The sequence below is a fragment of the Rhamphochromis sp. 'chilingali' genome (assembly GCF_963969265.1).
Source record: "Rhamphochromis sp. 'chilingali' genome assembly, chromosome: 16".
NCBI classification, from domain to species: Eukaryota; Metazoa; Chordata; class Actinopteri; order Cichliformes; family Cichlidae; genus Rhamphochromis; species Rhamphochromis sp. 'chilingali'.
Window position 1 is genome coordinate 20,117,223 of NC_137943.1, and position 21,700 is coordinate 20,138,922.

The 21,700-nt window shown below is 38.6% G+C and overlaps 1 protein-coding gene across 3 annotated transcripts in view; it reads right to left on the minus strand.

Moving 5' to 3' along the window:
* Nucleotides 1-7,092: 7,092 nt before the first annotated feature.
* st18 (ST18 C2H2C-type zinc finger transcription factor) overlaps nt 7,093-21,700 on the minus strand; it is a 40,059-nt gene continuing 25,451 nt past the window's right edge. For all 3 annotated transcript variants that reach the window (XM_080907447.1, XM_080907448.1, XM_080907449.1), the window contains exons 6-22: nt 20,100-20,810; nt 19,278-19,412; nt 18,284-18,374; nt 18,096-18,188; nt 17,355-17,563; nt 16,870-17,069; nt 14,756-15,001; nt 13,603-13,715; nt 12,938-13,000; nt 12,557-12,625; nt 12,227-12,289; nt 11,809-11,889; nt 10,137-10,358; nt 9,895-9,983; nt 9,640-9,743; nt 9,395-9,541; nt 7,093-9,255 (exon numbers count right to left, since the gene is read on the minus strand). In XM_080907447.1, the coding sequence (XP_080763573.1) occupies nt 9,115-9,255; nt 9,395-9,541; nt 9,640-9,743; nt 9,895-9,983; nt 10,137-10,358; nt 11,809-11,889; nt 12,227-12,289; nt 12,557-12,625; nt 12,938-13,000; nt 13,603-13,715; nt 14,756-15,001; nt 16,870-17,069; nt 17,355-17,563; nt 18,096-18,188; nt 18,284-18,374; nt 19,278-19,412; nt 20,100-20,810 (2,777 nt within the window). In that variant the 3' untranslated portion in view covers nt 7,093-9,114. The remainder of the gene's footprint in view (nt 9,256-9,394; nt 9,542-9,639; nt 9,744-9,894; nt 9,984-10,136; nt 10,359-11,808; nt 11,890-12,226; nt 12,290-12,556; nt 12,626-12,937; nt 13,001-13,602; nt 13,716-14,755; nt 15,002-16,869; nt 17,070-17,354; nt 17,564-18,095; nt 18,189-18,283; nt 18,375-19,277; nt 19,413-20,099; nt 20,811-21,700) is intronic.

A 21,700-nucleotide genomic window follows, 5' to 3' on the forward strand; every position in this document is an offset into this window, starting at 1 on the left:
ATGGAGGCGGGATCATCTTGACAGAGTTTAGGCTGTGTTGAAGAATAAATGTGGTCATACTAATTATTGATGTTCAAGCTCATTAGAATTGTACAACCTCCGTTTTTGTCTTAAATGCTGTATTTCCATGTTTGTTTGTATATGTTTCAATAAATCCCAGCACCTATTTCCCATTTTCTTAATATAATATAAAAATATAAAAGATCTTAAATTTAAAGAAATGAGAGGTGACACTGGAGTTTTGCTTTGTGTCTTTCAGTTTAGTTTATTAGACACAACCACAATCATAGGGAAGACTGCTGATTGACAGTTGTCAAGATGAAAATCCACAACAACCTCCACAAAGAGGTTAGGCCACAGAAGGTCAGTGCTGAAGAGGCTAGCTGTTTGCAGTGTGATGTATTGAAGCGTAATAATAGAAGGTTGCCTGGAAGGGAAAAGTGTGATAGTAACAGAGATGATCGCAGCCCAGAGAGAATTGTCAGGACAAGTCAACTGAAGAGCTTGGGCTTTACAAGGAGTGGACTGAGGCTGTTGTCAGTGCATCAAGCGCTACCACGCACAGACATCTGCAGGAAAGGATATCCAATGTTGCATTCCTAATATCAGGCCATGGCTGAACCAGTGACATCAGCAGCAGCATCTGACCCTGGTGAGGAGAGAAAGAACTGGACTGCTGCCCAGTGGTCCAAAGGTTTCAGATGAAAGTAAGTTTTAAACACAATTTAGAGTCTGGAGGAAGACTGGGACAGAATCCAAGGTGTTTTAAGTCCAGTGTGACATTTCTGCAATCTGTGATGATTAGGGGTGCCGTGTCACCTGCTGGTGGTGGTGATGGTTGGTCAGCTGTGTTTTATCAAGTCCAAAGTCAACACAGCCCTCTACCAAGAGCTTTCAGACCACTTCTTGCTTCCATCTGCTGACAACATTTATGGAGATGATGATTTCCTTTTCCAACTGGACTTAGCACCTGCCCACAGTGCCAAAACTAGTAATAAATGGTGTGGCATGTCTGATTGGGCAGCCAACTTTTCTGACCTGAATCCCACAGAGAATCTATGATTTCTGTTGAGTACTGTGAGTACCGATGATGAGAATCACCCAGCCCAGAAAAACAGAGGATCTCAAGGCTGCTATCAGACCAACACCTCAGCAGTGCTGGAACCTGATCCCCTCCACGCTACGCCTCATTGATGCAGCACTTCATCAAAGAGGTCATAATCAAGTATTGAGCATATAAAATGAGCATGCTTTCCAGAAGTTCTATTCTAAATCCTTTTTTGATCTATCTTAAGAAATATAGCTAAATATCTTGAGCTACAAACCATAATAATCAAATTAAATTTAAAGCAAAAAAGGTTGAAATGTTTACATTTACATGCAATAAATATAAAACATATTAAAGTTTATCTTTTAGAAATAAATTAGGAAAAAAGAACTTATTTAGATGCACTAGTAATGCACAAATACCCCTGACAAAAACAATCACCACACTGATTATGATGCCTTTAAATTCACTAATAGATATAAGCAAAACATATCTAAGGTTAGGTCTATTTGAAATCGTGGCATTATGGTGCAGTGGTTGGCACGGTCACCAAACAGCTAGAGGATTCTTGGCTGAGGCTTTTCTGGGTGGAGGGTTCAGGTTTTACCTGGACCTTGTGTGGATTCTCTCCGGCTACTATACCTTCCTCCCACAATCGAGGTGCATGCATGCTAGTTTAATTGGTAATGCTAAACTGTCTGTCCCTCTGTGTTGGCTCTGTAATAGATTAGCGACCTGTAAATGGTGAACCCTGCCATTCGCCCTTTGACGACAGAGACAGGCTGCAGACCCACCCCCGTGACCCCGAATGGAGAGGCTGTTCAGAAAATGAACGGCTGGATGGATTTATGGTTATGAAAATCAACGGATCTTTCTGGAAAGTATTCCATGTCCAAGTAGGAAAACACTGTTTTCCCCAGATCCGTCATGCTTTATATTAAAATGACTTTTATCCTTTTTACGTGACAAAGAAAACTAATCACCTTCAATGTTTATTTTTTAATTAGTTCTATGTAGCTGCCTGTAGTGTTTTCACAAGTGTCTGTGTATGTAGTTTCTGGAGGTGTTTCAGACTCAGGTGTTGTATAATTGGTAGATTATACCAAGGACTTCATAGAAAGAGTCCTAAAGCCTCCAATCATAGCCAGGCTCCAACATTATAGGAAACTGATATATATATATATATATATATATATATATATATATATATATATATATATATATATATATATATATTCCTCTCCTCGTGCCCTTATAAAAGGAATCAGATATCAAAGTCAATAGAAAAAAATCTATTATCTAAAAAGTCTGACACACTTCTTTGCCCCAGACAGCAAGAAATCTATCATTTATTACACCTCGCGAAAATGAGCTTTTCCCCTTATCATCACTAATTATCGCCATCACTCATGTTAAATTGGTTATAACTTCTTTTTTCTTTTCAGCTTTAAATTTTCAAAACCAGATAAGATGCTCGTGTAATATATGAGATATACTTTCTATTACATAAGAAACTTACTGTAAGCTACATCCCATAGCCTAATGTGCATTACAGCAATATAATTTCCATCGATGTTTTGATCTTAAAGCATGTAAGTTACACTCATGATACACTGTTCTTGTTCATTACCGTGACTTTAACGGAAGAATCTAAACTTAGAAAGATCCTGGAAAGCTCCACACACCTTCTAACCTCACACAGCTCCCTTAAGAGGAGCTCCCTTAATATGCAGGCCTAAATTTAGCCTGCAGATGGTTTCTGGCCTGTTGGGGAAGTGTGTGGGAGTGGAAGGTCCTCAGGTTTAATAAGGAAGCAGTTGTGGTCAGCAGACACACATGAGTCTAAAGTCTGCTCTCTCTAAACACGCTTTGTATTGTACTAAGGTTTTACTTCCCATAGTAGGATGCTTGTCTCTTTGTAATGTTTTAGACTGTGGAAAGCATGCAGTCAGATCAACAAAGTTGATGTAAAATTGTTTTTCTTAACAAAGGAAATAATCTGTCATCATCCACTTCAGTTGTCTTCTGTCATCTTTCAGATCTTTTGGCACTGCTGAGCTGGTCAGTGAATTCATTCTTGTCGAGACTGAACCAGATAGTTGATTTGGCCACTTCTGAAGTTGTTGCTCTCTCTGTGGTAGGTTTATTTTAATTTTTCAACCTAATGATGATCTCCATCACTTATATCACTTTGGGTTTCCTGTTAAGAATTCCAGTGAAGAGCTACAAAACACAAGTTTGACACATTATCTTCAAATATTATTTCTGCTTTAATTTACATAAAATATTGGAAGACCAGCACTCACCTGACCATGACACCACTGTCCATTTATATTTGAGCCTCTGAACATGGGAACTTAAACAGTTAATGCAGTGCATTTCTTAGACCCCTTGACCTAAAAATTGTTGTTTCACTTTTGGGCTTAACTCTATGTTTTTATTGTCTTTGCTCAGGCTGGGATCCACCTGTTTGTTTATTTTTCAATTAACAGTAAGCAAAAAGTGGCAATATCTGCGGCCGCAGGTCGTGTGAGGAAGAGAGAGAACCCAATATCAGATTACGCAGGACAACAGGAACCAGTAAACAAAAACGAACCATTTATTAAAGTTGATACAAAACAAGGAAAAACCAAAATGAACTGAGAACCTAAAGTGGGAAATACTAAAAATACGAAACTTGAGAGACACAAGGGCAAACGAGTAGACACTCCGACAAGGGACACGGAGAGACTGAGACAATATATACACAAGCTGGGAAACACAGTGGGAACAAATTAGACATAACAAGTAAGAGAAGGAAACTGATCGTAAAACACAAGAGACAAGGACTATCAAAATAAAACAGGAAACGCACTGAAATGCAGACTAAGACACACAACTTGATGCAGGGAAAGAGTGAGAGGGCACAAGAGAGGGTGAGAGAGATGGACAGAGAGCAAGGGACAGAGAGAGAGAGAGAGCGACACAGGAAGGTAAATAAACAGAGACGAGACTCTGAGGAAAAGACAGAAAGAGGGGAGCGCTAAAGGAAACCGGAGAACCTAAAATAACCCTGAATCAGATAAATAGCATAATGAGAAAACTCATAAGAAAAAACTAAACTAGAAAATGTAACCCACTCTTCACGATCAAAGCAATAATAAATTAATAAGATTCACAAAGTCCAGAATACCAAACACTGGGTCAAAGACCTGGAACCATGAAAAAAATAGTAGATTTCCCCTGATTTGACATAAAATAGAAATAAAAAATAACAGAATATATTTAAAGACATGATCTGGTTGGACTCTGCTGAATTTACTTTCTGTTACTGTGGTGCAAGCTCCTTCACTCCTGCAGATGCTCGTCTTTTGTGTAGAAATTGTGTACTTTCTCAGTCAGTGATTTAATTATATAGCAGGAGGTATTGATCTCCAATTACACAACCACAAATTATTAAAAGTACAAAATACACAAGGAAGCTGAGTCTCTAATTTGGGTTCATTCGAGGGTCTTTAGTAATTGAATACCTCATACAGGATCATTAGTCATGTCACTCATGGGCCACTAAATAGGCCTGACTAGTAAATCAAACAACGTTTCCATTAAGAGCATGTTTTTAGCATCATGATTTGTGTCTGCAGCTCGCGATTTTAGTGATACTGTGCACAGCAGTGTGATCATCCTAGAAAGTGTTTACTAGCAACAGTGTTCCCACACGTCTTCTCCACATACACACAATCCTTGTAAATTTTATACTCACTTCAAACCGACTGTAGTGTACGTAGCCATCAAGAGGCTTTAGATATCTGCCACGTTCTCGCAGTTTACACACAACATGTCCTTTACAGGAAGACGGCGCCTTGTGTGGTGTGACAGGAAATGTGTTTGCATGCCCTGTGTGTGTGTGTCTGTCTGCATGCCTACCTCAAACTTTGTATGTGGTTTTCTCCCACCACATATTGAACTTTGGTTTTATACTTTAGCTCATATTTCTTTTACTGGTGCAGCATAAGCGTACATCTGATGGTTTTTATTTTTAAACAAGGACATTTCAATATGGAAGGCATTTTAGATATAAACTCTGATCCATCTAACTGATAGTAATCACAGTAAACAGTAAATGGACTGGTACTTATTTAGCGCGTTTCTACTATAACTGAGCACCCAAAGTGTTTTTAACTACAAGCCTCATCCACACTTTCATACAAGGACTTTTTTCTCTACCTAAGCACCTTCTTACCCGCTTACACTGCAATGGATGCATAAGGAGCAGCTTGGGGTTCAGTATCTTGCAGAACAACACTACAGGGACAGACTAGAGTAGCTGGGAATCGAACCATTGACCTTCTGACGGTAGACAACCCGCTTTGTCTCCTGTGCCTAAATGCTGGAATTAACTTTACTTTAGCAATAGAAAATAAAATAATAATAGTGATGATGATGGTTTGGGTAAAATTTAAAAGTAAAGTCCAATAATATTGACACTGAAGTTGAAAAATAGTGACAGTGATTTTGTCATTTTAATTTTTTTTTTTTACTTGCCTATTTTACTTTTTACTTACTTATATTTTTCTTTTTCTGTTGCATGATTAAAGTTTTTAGGAATGATCAGGTCCTATTTCGGTCTCAAGGCCTTCCTCTTTGTCTTGTTTTTAGTAATCAAAAAAGTGACATTCTTAAATGTACATTATTTCATTAAAGTTGCATTTTGTTTTTGTTTTTGTTTTGTTATCATTATTATTATTATTTTTTAATTGAAGAGTTTTCTGTTTAGGGTGGCACGACGGTGCACTGGTTAGCACTGTCACCTCACTGTAAGAAAATCTTGTGTTCAAAGAAAGCTGATGTTGTCTCTGGGTTTTCCCACAGTCTAAAGACATGCATGTTAGGCTAAACGGGGATACTGTGTGAATGTAAGCATGAAGGGTTGTCTGTCTGTCTATGTTGGACCTGTGACAGACTGGCAACGTGTCCAAGATGTACCCAGCCTCTCACCCTATGATAGCCTTTTAATTACAGCAATCCAGCAGGTATTCTTCCTGAAGTCCACAAAACATTTTACACTGTTTCAGTGGACCATAACAACTTTCATAATGTCGCATTTATGTGACAAAAAGGGGATCCACACAAAAGGTTTACTTGAACAATAGATAATTGTTTAAACATAAGCTAACCAAGACATAAAACATCAAATGGGGTGGATGCCAAGTGCAGTGGAAGAGCGAGATTGACCAGTTTTTCTGATCCAGGTGTTATAACCTGGAAAGCCCAGGCGGGTTGCATTAGCTGAGGTCTCCCTTATGCCAGCCACTCACCATTATAAACAGGCCAGGACTTTCATTGAGACAACAGGAGGGCTGTCACAGCAATGACACAACTCTATTAAAATAATTACATCTCTGTTTAATAAAAGGCTGACTCTTGGTCCAGATGGATAACCTTGATATTTTCCTTTTTTTGTGTAGCTGGCTATTTCGATAATTGATTGGCCTTTTATGTTGTTTTTAAAGTAAAACTGAATTAATGTAAGTTATGAAGTGTGAAGATGTGTGTTTTTGTGCTTTGGATTGTTGGTCAGACAATAAAAGCAATGGATGATGTCACATTTGGTTAAAGGAAATGCATTTTTCACCTGTTTTTGTTTTTACATTTTATACACTATACTAAACAAATAATTGAATATTGGGGGCGTTTCTTCAATAATGATCACTAGTTGCATCTCTAAGCTGAACATATGGGACATTATTGAGGTCTACAGTGTTTTTCATTGGTAGGATTGGCATGTAGCAAAGATACATATCTGTACTTGAACCTGTGGCAGTCAACAGCTAAAAGCTCTAAAGCCATGATATCCCTTTATTTTCATTTTAGCCCCAAATGGCACAAAAACTGCACACAGAGAACTGCCAGCGTCTGCTGATCCAGTCCCTGTTTTTCACCACTAGGTGATGCTAATGCATCGTGAAAGCTGACGCCTGCTGACTTATTGGGGAGGAAAACGGGATGCAGTCAATTCACGGTGGACTCAAAACGTTTGAGAAACCACACAACCATTTGAAAAGTTTATTTCTACCATACACAAACTGTACAACACAGCGCATATCTTTATTATGAAATATTAAAAGTAATAGGAAGTTTAAATTTACAAACTACCTTAACTGAAAAAAGCATTACATTTTAATGTAAAAGAAAAGAAAAATACAGTACAATTTCATATCATACTAATATCGTTCCACAAAAAAGCATTTCACATTACAAAACATCAAATACTAACAGGGAAAAAAATAAATATTATTCACAAAACTTCCTGAGCAAACAATGTGTGGTATAGGAATTACATATAAGAAGTTACAAAGAAAAAGATCGTTCGATTTAAAGACTGTGATTCAGTTTTTAAAAGATTAAAATTGTTTAAAATGTGTCGAGTATTTGGATAAAACAGGGTCTTGTTTTTCTGTAATTTGGCTCTTCTGCTGTTACATTTTCATCTTCAAAATGTCCTAGGCTACATGTTGTTGATGTCTTTTTGCAGAAATTAAAAGAAATGTATTGCTGAAATGGATAGCTCTCTTTTTTTTATTATCTGGGGATTAACCAGCCGGTCCTTTTCTTTTATCAAAGGTCAGTATGGGCAACTAAAAACACAAAATAACTCATATACAAAAGTGCAATTGATGCAAACAAACAACTGATTAGCCAACAACTATCATTTTTCTATATTTTTTTTATTTTTTTGCTTGTAATGATTGAAACTAAAATGCAGGTTGCAGTGGTCGTCAGCTCGGTTTTGAAATAGCTACTATTCAAATCTGCCCAAGGATGTTCAAACTGTAAGACTGGCTGAAATGTTAAGGCCTTTAAGCAGATAAGAGATATCCACTCCTTCTTATTTGCCCCCTCTCTGCGCTATCAAAGAAAACAAAACAAAACAAATTAACACCAGACTTTCAATCTCAGTCATGATATTTCAAAACCTGACTCTGAGATTACAGCTACTGAGACAACGGCTTTCAAACAGTCATCAGGAACGTTTCCGCCTATGAAAATAATTGTACTGTATATTAAATCAGACACCATTCACATAATACTGTCCTACCACAAAACATAGTACTTGTATATTTTTATGGATTCATATACATTTAGGCACATACTATATGCACACTAAAAGTGTGCACAGAAGGCAGTTTAATATCTATATTTTTTTGTTTTGTTTTTAAAAAAAAAGAAAGACATCTTGACAAAGTGATCGTTTTGATTTTTGTTGCACTCTTTTTGTGGTCACACTATGCAAAGCAGTATCCGACATTCAGTTCACAGAATGATGTTGCATTTTTGCTCAGTGTCACCTCCTCATTGCATTCAGCTGTTATTGGTTGAGTAGAAAAAGGTACAGTACATTTGCATTGCAATTTCTTTTTTTTCTTTTAAATCTTGGTGTTCACTTTGTCTTACCATACATTCAGTCTCCAATAAGGAAAGAAAGCAATGCTTAAAAACATTGATGCTTAGTAGTTTTGGTAGGTTTTCACTTTGAAGGGAGATTCAACTTATGTTCTAATAATAATAATAATAATGATAATAATAATAATACTAACAATAATATAGGTTTTTCAACACTAGGTGGCGAAAGTATGCCATGAAATTGGAATGTGCTTCTATGTAATTTACAATGTGCAGAAAGTCAAACTGATTTCTCAAATATTACGCATTTAGTTTTTAGAAATAAATAAAAATCGAGGAAATAAATACACTGATGAACAAATATAGTAATAAATAGCAATAATATAAGAGTGACATGAACACATACAGATTAAAATCAAGCAAACCATACAAAATAATTAAGTGCAAGAGGGGTTAAAAAAACAAATCTCACCAGGATAAACATATCGAGTGAATGCAGAAACAGTAGAAGCATTACAAATCTGGCTGGTAATTTTCTCAGTGCAGTGTATTTACCAGAAAATGCCAAACACATTTCCGAAAGCCTTGTCTTATACATGCAGCCAAGCCAGCACTCTTCAGTAAAATAGAGCTATCTAGTGTCATTATCCCAAGTCAAAGAAACCTCTTGGTAGCTCCACAGCTTAAACATGGATGCCCTTAATAGCCTGTTTGATATTATCCAAGAGGGCCTTGCACTCTGGAGAGTATTCATGCTCCGAGTTGTTGTACATATCAGTTAATGTGTTCACATAGGCTTCAAAATTATGCTCACTGATGGGCCCCTGCAACAAAAACATGTTTGACTATTAGTGAAAACAGCACAGCAGAAATGACAATTTCAGGAAAATGATTATTTATTTTTTTCTGGACAGGTTAAACACTGTGAGCTGGAGTGGATACTGTGGTCAAGGCTTACTGTACCATTTGAGGCAGCTGAATGTCTGTTAGACTGTTAATAAGAGCTTGGCTTAGGTGAGCCAGCTCCTTCAGTAGGCTATCGTTGTGCTGTTCGATCATCTTGTTTTCCTCTTCAATTGTCTTCAGGTTACATTCCATAGAGGAGATCTGCTTTCGGGTACAAAACAACAGGGATCTCATCAAATTGAGCGGGCAAAGATCTCGCGCCTTTATTTTAACCAATGATTTTTGTGAGAGTAAATACTTACCTGGGTTTGGAGCTGCATCATGTCTGCTTCTATTTTCATGTTGGATTCGTTCAGTTCTTTTATTTCATGATCCAGATGTTGAATATCATCTTTGTTTTCAACACCTGGGTTAGAGGAGATAGTCTAATTTATCATGTTCCAGCAGAGATCACAGATTTTTTTATTTTATTCATTCACTGGGTTTTTTTGTACCAGTATATGTGTCACTAATAGAAAAAAACTTGCCATGCCACACAAAATGTCAGAGTAGCTTACCACTGCTGGCTTTAAATTTGATAGTCATCATCTCTTCCTCGGAGTACTTTTTCTTGATATTTTGTGCGTTCAGCGGGCAACCGGACAAACTAGTTCAGCAGGCCATAAATGACAATTTTAGACAGGAGAAAATCACCGAAACTACTAAACTTTAACATCTTCAAGACTGTGGATAGAGTAAGACTGCAACATGTCGACTAGCGGTATTGTTTAGAGATAAAATGGAGGACAGGCGGCCTCACCTTCTGTGAGTGGCAAACACATTATTGGCATGTCCAAGGCCATTGCAGCCAGGCAAGGGACAATGGGGCAGTTCCTGTTTATTGGACTTCCAGGCAAAGGGCATCCCATTGATGGACGACTCCTTCTGTCTTTTGGCAGCGAGTGGACAACTGCCTGCACTGCGGTGGGATGTGTATTTTCCCGATATATGGCCCTGTCCGTCACATCCAATTACCGGACACCTACCGTAGTGACAAACAAAGAGGATGAGGCGCTGAAAACATGCATACACTACGGAAAAATCTAACTAGCTTGCATTTAATAACATTTGTTATTTTTTGTGGTACCCACTGAACAAAATCCATCCAGCTGCGCAAAAACAACAGCAACTGCTTTATTGTCAAACTGCAAAAAAAAAAAAAAAAAAAAAATCTCTGGGACCATTAAAATAAAAAAAAATCTCTTTCAATAACTAGACCGGAAGATTTGTTAACCATTAAGTTGATTAATCCATCTAAATGCTGATTAAAAAATGAAGTCGCCAAAAACTAGAGATGGGCTATGAAAAATCACATTAACTGTAAGTAACTAATCCTCTAAACTTGAGTTTGAATGGGCCCTCTGTTCACTGTATACATTTCCAGGTGGATGGTATTTGTGTTTGAAAACATAAGCACAACTCACATTGAATATCATTAAGAGTTTGTCAGTTGCATTTTCAGGCCTGTTTTCTGCAGGTCAGTAATGGAGTGACATGAATTACAGATAATTGTCATGTATCCCCTCATGCGAAAGAATGTAATTTGGAGGTGGCTAACCCTTTCCCTTATTGATAAAGGTGAAAGGTCACCTGAGATGATACAAATGGCACACATGCTGTGGAGTGCTGCTGCAAAAAGCCTGTTTCAGCATTTTGTTACTCAACAGCAAAGCAGCACTTAGAGGACAAAACAACACCGGTCCCATTACTTACATCTACCACAGGTAGGTAGCTTGATGCAAGGCACCCGGACAATGGAGGCATGCCATATGGCCCACTATTTACAATAATCTAGGGACATTTGCTACCCTCCCCCTTTCTCTTCCTTTCTCTCTTAATGTGTATGAGATCTATTCCAGTTTAATTCCTAAGCTCGTGCCCTTGCATTAGTAATTAAAAAAAAAATTTAAAAAAAATCAGTGTCCAGATGTATAAGTAAACAAGGGCTCATATATCAGACTTTGGATTTAAGCTGCAAATCAATTCCATTATATTTTTTTTCCAATAACACTTTAACAGACAACAGTGATTAAGCTCCAAATGAGTGCAATGCCATCACAGCCGGCAATTCAACATTTTCTTAATATACTATAATTATAAAGAAAGCACTCTGTGAAGAGTGATAAGCCAGATATCCCATTCAGAAAATAGAAAAAAAATACAAAAACCCTGGTGAAATCCTGCAGAAAAAAAAAACATGTTACTAATCCTTTGAAAATAATTCACTAATGTTAGGACAAGAGAAGTATTATTTTCTTTGTTTAACTTAATGGCCTCCAGGTACTATACCCCCGGGCACAAAAGCATGACGCATTTTCCCAATGTTTTCTGTTGTTTTATTTTTAAAACAGAAAAAAAAGCAAACAAAAAACAAACAAACATGACAGCATAGGATGAGCAAAAAAGAAAAAAGAAAGAAGAAAAAATCGTACTTAAGCTCTTGCTCATCTTTGTCATCCTTGTTTGGTGTGAGCTTCAAACCTCCTTTTCTGGCACGTGGACATCCTGACAAGCTGAAAATGGTTGGAGACAGTGAGTTAACTTGAAAGAATCTATTCATGAGGTACAATAAAGGCTGGAATTGTACAGGCAGCCGTGAGGTTTAGGAAGTTGCAATTTTTTCATGTTTAAAAAAAAAAAAAAAAGATAAGTTTTACTGCATTAGCACATATGTAGCTGAAATGTGCCTATAGATGGATAGACAGATAAAAAGGCAGTCAAATGAATCGAGAAAAACAAGAAATCAAAAAGTGCAGCGTGTTTTTAAAGTGAGACTTTCACCATCTGTTTGAATGCCATGCATCTGACAAATGTATTTCATGCTCAGTTGTGATGATTTCTCTCAGCTACCTTCTGTGCGAAGCATAGTTCCCAGTCACATGTCCAGATCCATCACAACCAGGTGTTGGGCACCTGCAGGTTGAGAGACACAGAGACCAGGTGCTTTTTACAGCAAAAGACTGGGAGCAGAGCTGGGGATTCATGCTAATATGCAGAAAAGTAGCACAAATAGAAAACAACTTCATGTTGAGTAAATGGAAATCATGCATAATGTGAAGTGAAAAGGGAAAGGAAAAGGAAAGGAAGGAAAACAAGATGACCCAAGCTGAAGCAAAAACAAGCTGCCTAGTTTAATGTGAAAAATCCTTTAGCAACAATAACAGTTTTCAGAACACATACTTTAGTTCCTGAGAGTTGGCTGCCATCAGTGATTTGAGTGTTTTGTCAGCGAGGGGACATCCAGACACACTAGAGAGGATAAAGAGCTAACAGTCATTTTAATTCACTCTTTGATCACGACTGAATTAAATAATCTTAATACAATGCACTGCATATTTATACAAAATTACTTTAAAAAAACACAATTCTGCTTGTTCGTCACGAGAAAGCTTTTTTGTGTCATCACATTTTTAGCACATGACATATGCTGCAAAAAACCCTACGAGCTACAAGTGACAAGTTTTCACTTGTAATAATCAACATAATTAAACAATAAGCATTGTTTCCCTTGTCTATATATCTGCTAGCTGGTACTAATGAGAGTGTAATTAATTACAGTACCTCCGATGTGATGCATAATTCCCCGTCACATGGCCACTGCCGTCACAGCCTGGGGTCGGACAGCTGCATGAGAACACAAAGCATTTAATACGCAGATTACTCCACTTCCCACAGACTTTCCCAAGCTTGAACTGAATCTTTCTTATACAGGGGGAACCTTTTTATGTTCATTAGAGAGAAAAAAAGAGTTAGTACAGCGGAAAGTTTAGTAGAAATTTTTCATTACATTGCTCAACATTCAGTTTAATAATGTCTCTGAATGTCACAGGGGAGGGGATCTGGTGGGGGGGGGGGGGGGGGGGGGGCTGTGCTGCGGAAACTAGAGGATCCTACGTTTCTCGTGAGGAGACCCAGCAGAGCATGCACTCTAACTACAAAGAGTCAAGAGTTGTGTTAAGCTTAGGTCGGACATACGGGGAGAAAACTCACTTTTTAAATAGATACATTTCTTCTCCACATGAACCTGCAGACATACCAGTTACAATCATATGTAACAGTGAGTTTCATTCCAGTGTTTTGACCCACTATTGGAACAAATGTATGGTTTGGAGTGACACTTTTTCTTATTAATACTGACCATCTGCCAGCTAAAAGGAATGATCACATCACACGTGTCTGGCTCGATAAAGCTGCTGCGAGATGTTTTGCTGTTTAATCCCACATACCTCAGAAGCTCTTTCTTCGAATCCCGTAATGGCAGCTTGGCCTTGGAGCTTAACATGCTGCTATCTCCCTGGTAATGTTGGTCTTCCAAGGAGACCTGATCATAATCCTCCTGCTGAGGCAGAAATAAAATAACAGCATGACCTTAACTGTCCGAAGTATCAGACATCACTCTGCAATGACCTGAAAGTGAATAATTAACAAAATCCCTGAATAATACTCTTAAAACAAGTCCTGGGGGTTGCGGTGCACGACGCAGACGAGATTACACTTGCAGTAGTAAACCACACATCCATTTAAAGTCATATTTAATCCACGTGTTGTTTGTGATGTACAAACTCGACGTATGGGCCTTCTTTTCTGTGCCATCACCAGATGTTGTGTGTGATGTAAAAGCAGGGCAAATTTGACAACTCTTAATACGTGGTACAAATGAATACCACCTGTGAGATCAAAAGAAACGAAACCTTTAGAGCCCAGATTAGACTCATTCAGACCCTCGGGCAATAGATAAGCACATCCTCAGTGTAAATATAATTCATACATCTTATAGATTAACAGATTTGGCTCGAGCTTCTGCTTGGCCTTAGAACATGTCTCCATAAATGCTCTTAGAAACACTGCATGTCATTCAGCCTGGGGGCGAGGTCTACACTTGGATTTTTTTAAATTTTTTTAGGTAGGTTTAAGTTTATTTTTAGTCAAACTATTGAGTAAAACTGAGTAAATCTGGCAGCACTGATACATTTTTTGTTTGTTTTAATTCCTGTCGGTAAGGAAATGCTATGAAACAACAATCAAGGTGAAAATGAAATGGTAACACATATCAGGATACTAAATTCCTGAAAATTCATTTTTCCCCCCAGTTTCCTTACAAGATCTGTGTAATCTGGTGACAATGACAGAGAAACTGAAGAATTAAGAATTCAGCGGGTAGATTTTGGGAAATGACTGCAGACGGTATATTTAATAGCTAAATACATGAATAAAACACACACAAAAAAAGAACCTAATTAGTCCTGGAGGGAGTTCAGGCATTAACTTATTTGGTTTATTTTCTTATTTATATTTTGTCTCGCATATAAATTCATCGTTTGACCCGAACATTTCTGATTTGGATAATCCAAATCTTGTTTATTTTACTTCTTTTTTTACCTCTTTGTCCTGTAAAATGCGAGCTTTGCTGAAGTTGACAGGGATGGGGCTCTCCCAGCTGTCTCTCTCACACAGCGGCTGGTAGAAGGCGGGGCTGATGAGCACACTCCCACCTTTGGCCACAGCGGACTCAGGGGGAGACAGCAGGTCGTCGGGAGGCGTCCTGCTCTGGGCTTTTACGTTTTCCTTGCACTTCTTCATGCTCAGGTCCAGGGTGCCGTTTTCATCCACCTCTATGAGCATGTCCTAAAGACAACAAAGGTGAAATGCACAAAATCTGATGTGCTACAGAAGAGTACAATAAATCGGATGTGGCTTATGAAAACAAATAAGCCAGAGGATAAAATTAAAAGGCATTCTCTAATTACAGCCTCAGGAATGTAAATAAGACAGCACAATACCTCATTAATATGACAATGAGGCAATATGGCAGACTTGAACCCCAGTAACATTTCTCTGTAAACACGAAAACTGACTTGAAAAGCAGCGCAAACAAACAGTGTATTTAAATAATACATACGGTGGTTATCTCACACCAGACAAAGTACCAAACTAAGCCAGCGTTAATTCTGCTGAACACAAAAAAAAATATAATCACTGGTGTGTAGTTTTTCAGTGACAGCTGTGTCATCTGTTTTCTGGGACACACAACCAAGATGGCAGCTGGGGGGTGGCTGCTGGTTTTAGGTCATCATTATTATAGCAAAAATTAAAAAGCTTAATGTGGCATAAGTTTCCCCGCTGACAGATGTGTTTGTCGTTTTTGTGCTGAAACGCAATAGCATGATGACTTATGGCTGTTTTATGGTATTAAAAGTTGTACCTCATTAGATGTTAAAATCCTTTCCCATAAATGGAACCAATTATTCAATCCATATGTTTCATTAGACCCTATACATCATTATTTTTTGTAACAAAGAGAAGTGTGTGTGTGTGAGATCTTTCAAATTAATTAAAGGGGATAATTTTCATGAACACTGGATGAGGCCGTCCAGTTTAATTATCCAGCCATTTGATGGTGTGTGTACCTAATCAAAATAACATCACTGTAAAACTAAAGGATGCGCAGACTTTTTGTGATTTATTTTCCCTCTAACGTCAGCTGGAGCTAAAAACAAAGACTCTAAATCTATATGTGTTTTTTTCCATATAACTGACTAAATACGGCCTTTAAACGTGCAAAATTATTCCGTTTTCAGCGAGCGTTTTTCTGCATTTGATATTTCAAAGCGTATAAGTTAAAGCACCAGACGACATATCACACTCTAAATATGGCCCCCTTTTTTTCAGACTTGAAAGCTGTTCTTTATTTTGTACGTCTCTCCAAGACAACTAAGCTGTAAACGAGAACAGATGATTAACTTGCTAACACTGTTTTATTCATTCAGTGGGCTGGTACCTGGTACAGGGCCACATTCTCAGCTCAACAAGCTGGGAGACAAGGATCTGTGCTGTGTAGGTGTGGAAACCTTGAATCATCTACAGTACAGTGTGCATGTATGTAACCCACAGAATGCGATCAATATTAATCATGAAGTGACTTGGAAAAAAAGTTGACTACAATGCCATATTACAGATAATGACAGCAGAAGAGATTTTGGATCTATGCTCTTCTCCAAAAAGAGTTTGGATTTTGTGTGAATTAAACTTTTGCTATGTTAACTCCTTTATCTGATGGGCTTAATCCACTCAAATGCTTTTAAAGACTATCTGGTGTAGACACACAGCCTATGCTGGATCATATAACTAAGCAAAATATCCTCTGCCATCTGCAGCGGGCAAGATGCATTCTCAGACAACAGTTCAAGGTTTTTACATGCCAGCTGATGTCGAAACAAAATACAATACCACATGTTTTATTAAAAAAAAAGGCGAGTAGTTGTAATTGAGAAAGAAGGCTGATTGTACTTCTTCTTTTGATGTGATTACACAAATTTTCATTTGTGTACATTAAAGCTTTATAGAGTGGAAACCTCCTTGTTTTTGTGCCACCAGAGTGCCAGGCTCTCTTTGCCAAATCCAGTCTTTTGATGTCTTCCCTTTTTATACACAAATCAGAGTTCCTTTAAAAATGACCACATTAAATACCTTTCCAAGTGGTCTAATTTGATTACCTTTGTGGAGGTTGCCAAGGGCCGGTCGGCGACAGCCTCCATGTTCTTCCGGTAGCGGGTGGAGAGGTTAAGGATGGCGGCTGTCGCTGCTGCGGCTTGGAGACCGTCTTCTTTTTTGAATTGACTCGGCGGGCTGTGTTGACCAGAGGTGGGCAGGCGGCCACCTGGAGCACCAAGGAAGCCAGGATACTGCTGAGGGGCTAAAAGACAAATAATTAGCAAATCATTTAGATATTGAGACACCAGGTGTTCAACCCAAACTTAAAAGTACCCAGAAAAAAGAGGAGATTTTTTGTTGATGTTTTAGCATCAATCACAGATATTTAAATAAAGGGCAGTCTTTGCAAATATATACAATGTAGATCTGTGTCGTTTGTAGATAGAGGTTGTAATTAGTGGCTAAAAAAAAGCATCCACATTTATCCAACATCCTTATTTACAAGTGTTTTTTTGTTTGTTTTTTTCAAAAAATGTGTGAAACTTACAATCAGGGTAATGCATCATTTCTGGGTCCTGGTTGGTCCCCATCAGAGGCTGCTTGCCGAAGACTTGTGCATCAAAGCTGGCGTAATCAAAGCGAATTCTGCTGTACTTGTCCATGTCTTTTGTGAGGCTAGTTTGTAAGGCTGCTACCGGGTGAGAGAGCCTATAGTTCAGCTGGTTCATCTCGAATTTCTTTATTAGGCCGAGGGCTCTACGAGGAGGAAAACAAATGACAATAAAATGCTTTACCGTGGTAAAGAATCGCCTAGGAACTTGTGAGAAAGGTGCTTAGAAAGTTAATATAAAGCAGTAAAGAGCAGACATTGTTTTTAACCATTGAGGGATGCCAGTGCTTTTGTACACTCAGAGTCTGGGATCTGATGTGTGTTGTAGATCCACAGCCAGGTTGCCAGACTAATTAATATAGTAGGAGTGGGCATCCTGCCCATGATATATCCACAGGGAACAAAGAGTTCTGCTCTTTTATCATCTCTAATAGAGAGGAACTCACAGGGACCAGCAACCATTGCTTATGTCTGCTTGGAAAGCTCAAAATAGGCATGTTCTGCTGGGATTGCTGAATAAAAATATTCTACACCGCCCTTAACAGTAATAGTGTTTATCACTTTTTTGCATAACCTCAGTTATGTCTGTAGAACTTCAGTCCACTACAGAGCTCGCTGTAATTATTTTCCTGCATGTGACCACACTGAGAGCACTGAAAACGTCATGTGGCATAATACCTCGGTGAGCGGTCAGGTGTTTGTCTGCATTTCAGGCTCTCATCCTGAGGTTTGGAGACTTTCACTGCAGCAGCGATGGGGCAGCCTGAGAGACTGGTTGGGGAGGAAATCAAACACATTAGCCTAATACTGTAACTCATGTATAAACAGGGTGCAGAGTTTCTAATGGATTTCTCCTGTGGATGTACCTCCGGTGGGTGCTACGGTTGCTGTTGACATGGCCTCTTCCTGTGCACCCAGGCGTAGGACATTTGAGGACGTTCTCGTGCATCGCCAGGACTGAGGGGATGACAAAGAACAGACAGACATGACATAAGCTCAGATAAGCAAAGATAAACATTTCTAAATTAGCAACATGCGAGACATAATCAAGCTTAAAGATTAGGATGGTAAACACACAACGTATATATATGCCGAGCATTTTGGAAATAAAACAAATACATTTTCCTGCATTAAGTGAAGATTTATATAACCGGCACATTAGAGCCTACACAGCAAAGATCCTACAGAGACAGAAGAAGAAGAAAAAACACACACGCACACACAAACGGCTTTTCTCATTGTGAGGAATGCTGTAATGTGGCTGAAATGTAAATAGCTTAGTGCAAAGAGAGAGCGTAACAAGACAGCTGATTATATTCTTCAAAACAAACACGTCGTTAAAGGTCCGCTCTGTATCCTTAGAAACTTCTTTTCTGTACATATCCTCCAATTAGTTTGTTGGAGTTGTCTATTTATTTTTGAATACTGCGTTAGCTAGCCCTTTGATTTGCAAATACGGCCTCCAGTCTAAGAGCATGTGCTTTTTTGAAAAAGTTAATTACTTTTTCTGTTCCTTTTGTAACATTACTGTTTAATGTTGAATGTTTGTTGAGTTACATTGAAATGACTTAACAATCGCCAATGCTGGGGAAAAAAAAAAAGAATTCAATATTCACACATTACAACACATTACGAGAAAAAGAGGGAGGGGGAGAGAGAAAATCCTTTAAGTTTATTTGAAAAGTTTTGTGCACGTCTTTGAATTCAGCTAAACGTATAAGCAGGCCTTTCTTGTTTTGGGCTCGTGCTAAGAGGATTTCAATTACCGTCGGCTGATTGTAAAATGTAAAACTGGTCGTTTTTGTGAGTGTAAACCATCCATTACACTGTTTGCACACACAGAACCGCTTAGTGACTTACTCTCTGGGGGGACTCGGACTTTATGAGGACACCCAGACAGACTCCTGTGATGAGGGTACAGGCCGGTGGCGTGACCAGTGCCATCACAGCCAGGAGTTGGACACTTTATATCCTTTTTATCTGCCCGTGGAGAATCTGTAGAGTCAATAAAGAAAGATTTTACAATAAAGAAAACACCATAACCACTAAGTGATGGCAAAATGAATGCAGCTACGCTGTCTTTAAGAGTAGAACTAAAGAAATATGAGTGTCATATTATATTGTATATATTGTTCTGAATGCATATTACACAAAGGTAAAGAAACTGAAATATCATGCAAAGTCAGCCTCTCTTTTTTTCACAATACCATCTATTAATCTGTCATTTTAGTTATGGCTGCAGTTTAACGGAGAGCATTCACTTCTTAATGCCCACCCATCGAAAGATTACATCTAGGATTACACATTTAGCTGCAGTCATTTGAAGAATCAGAGGGAAACATGAGAGGTACTTTAGGAGGATTTAAGACTTATGGTCATGGTTAAATATCCAGTTGATTCCTATCAAAATCCAATATTCTGAGTAGACGCAATTCCATCAGAAAATTTAGTTCTTTTTTTATTTTAGACTGTTTATTTATTACTTCACTTGTTGCCAAAATGTTTTTAGTCTTTAAGAGGATTTCCTCCCTCTGATTACCCCACCCCCCTAAAAGAAAATGCTTCTTTTATTCCTTTTAATGTTTTCTGAGCGCCCAATCATCCAAATCACAAGTGGTCCATCTGATTTAAACTGGATGAAACTGGATTTTTCTTTAGATCAACCTTTTTATTTCTTATTACCTTTTCCTCCATGATAGGTGAGTCTGCCGTCCATCTCCATCATTCTGTGGTGCCTCCTCTCGGTGGTCATCTGCTCCATGAGGAACCGGTCCATCTCTCTGTAGGCATGGTGCAGGACCTGCCTTTGCTCTGTCTGCAGAGCTATGGCCTGCTCCAGCAGGCTCAGGTTTACCCTCCCTCGGCTCATTTCAAGGCCTCTCTCGTGGAGGCCCAGAGCCCAGGCGTCTAGCCGAGGCGGCCTATCTGCCTCTGCTTCCCCTTCACTGTCCGCCTCCGTGGGGAGCAGCCTGTATCGTAAAGCTTCAGCCTGAAAAATGTTCGCTCTGCCCAGTGGACCACCTAATTCTAAGTGAGGCTCTTCTTTCACGTGCCCATTCCTGCCTGTAACATCTTCAGAGAGTCTGGAAGGACTGCAGTCTGAGCTGTTCACCTTGGCAGACAGAGCCAGAGGCTCCCACTCGGCTTCCCTCATGTCTCCATATTGACTCTGTGGCGAGGACGTACTGCTCATCCTGTCGTGACTTTGGTCTTCTTCATTATTAAGAAACTCCTCGTCATCTTCATCCATCAGAGGTTCAGATGTGTCCGGCTCACACTGTGGCGAGCCAACAGACGTAACTTCAGACCAGCCAAGGGAACTGCTGGACTTTGCTGCCACATCATGGCAGCCATTTTTGTTAGTCACTCCATTGACTGTGTTTAAGTTTCCATCTAAAACAATAAGACAACACTGATTATTCTACACGTTCAAGTCTTTGCATGCTGAACTTGCTCATTTGTGACCCTTTAGTCACATAGCATGATAAGAATTGTGCGCCCATGGTAATCTTCTGTAAATCCTTTTAAGGTTTTAGATTTTGTGTTACTTTTCTATGAAAAATATCTTGCGAAAAACATGTTTTTATAACCATTTATGGGATTTAAAAGAGTACATGATGCACTGGAAAGATAATCACAAGGTTGTCAGATTTCCAAGCAATTCCTCAAGCATATTTTAGATAACATACATAAACCTTCATTCTGCTAGTTCAACATGAAACCCAGACATGAGGAAGACAATTGTTTTTTCACTTTGTTGTTGTTTCCAATTGGAGCAACAACCCAATATAGATTTAGGACAAGATTATGAAAGGATTTACACAGTGTTGGGTGGAAAACATCAGTTTATAATTAGTTATGTGTATTTTAAAGTGCAAGCCAAGCAGCAACATGTTGTCATCCGAAAAACCGATTTGAAAAACATAATGTACATCTTGTTTCGAGGGATAAGAGCAAGAAAAGTGAAGAGGATTCCTGCAAACAGAGAATAGAGAAAATAGATAAAAGAGACAAATCTCTGTAAGATGGTGCTGTGTGTGTGGCAGAACCTGATTTAGGAAAAGCCAGCCATACACCGCACTCACAAAACTGATGATAATATTTGTTGGGTACAAACGGGAGCCCGCTTTGCCCACAAAAATGAGAGACTTAGTGAACTTGACCCAAACTTGCTGAAAATATGAAATCTTTGGCTTAATTTGATTAGATTAAAAAAAAAGAGCCATTACAGCACTTTAAAAAATAATAATTTTCAGGGCATTTACATGGAAAATTAATGGTTG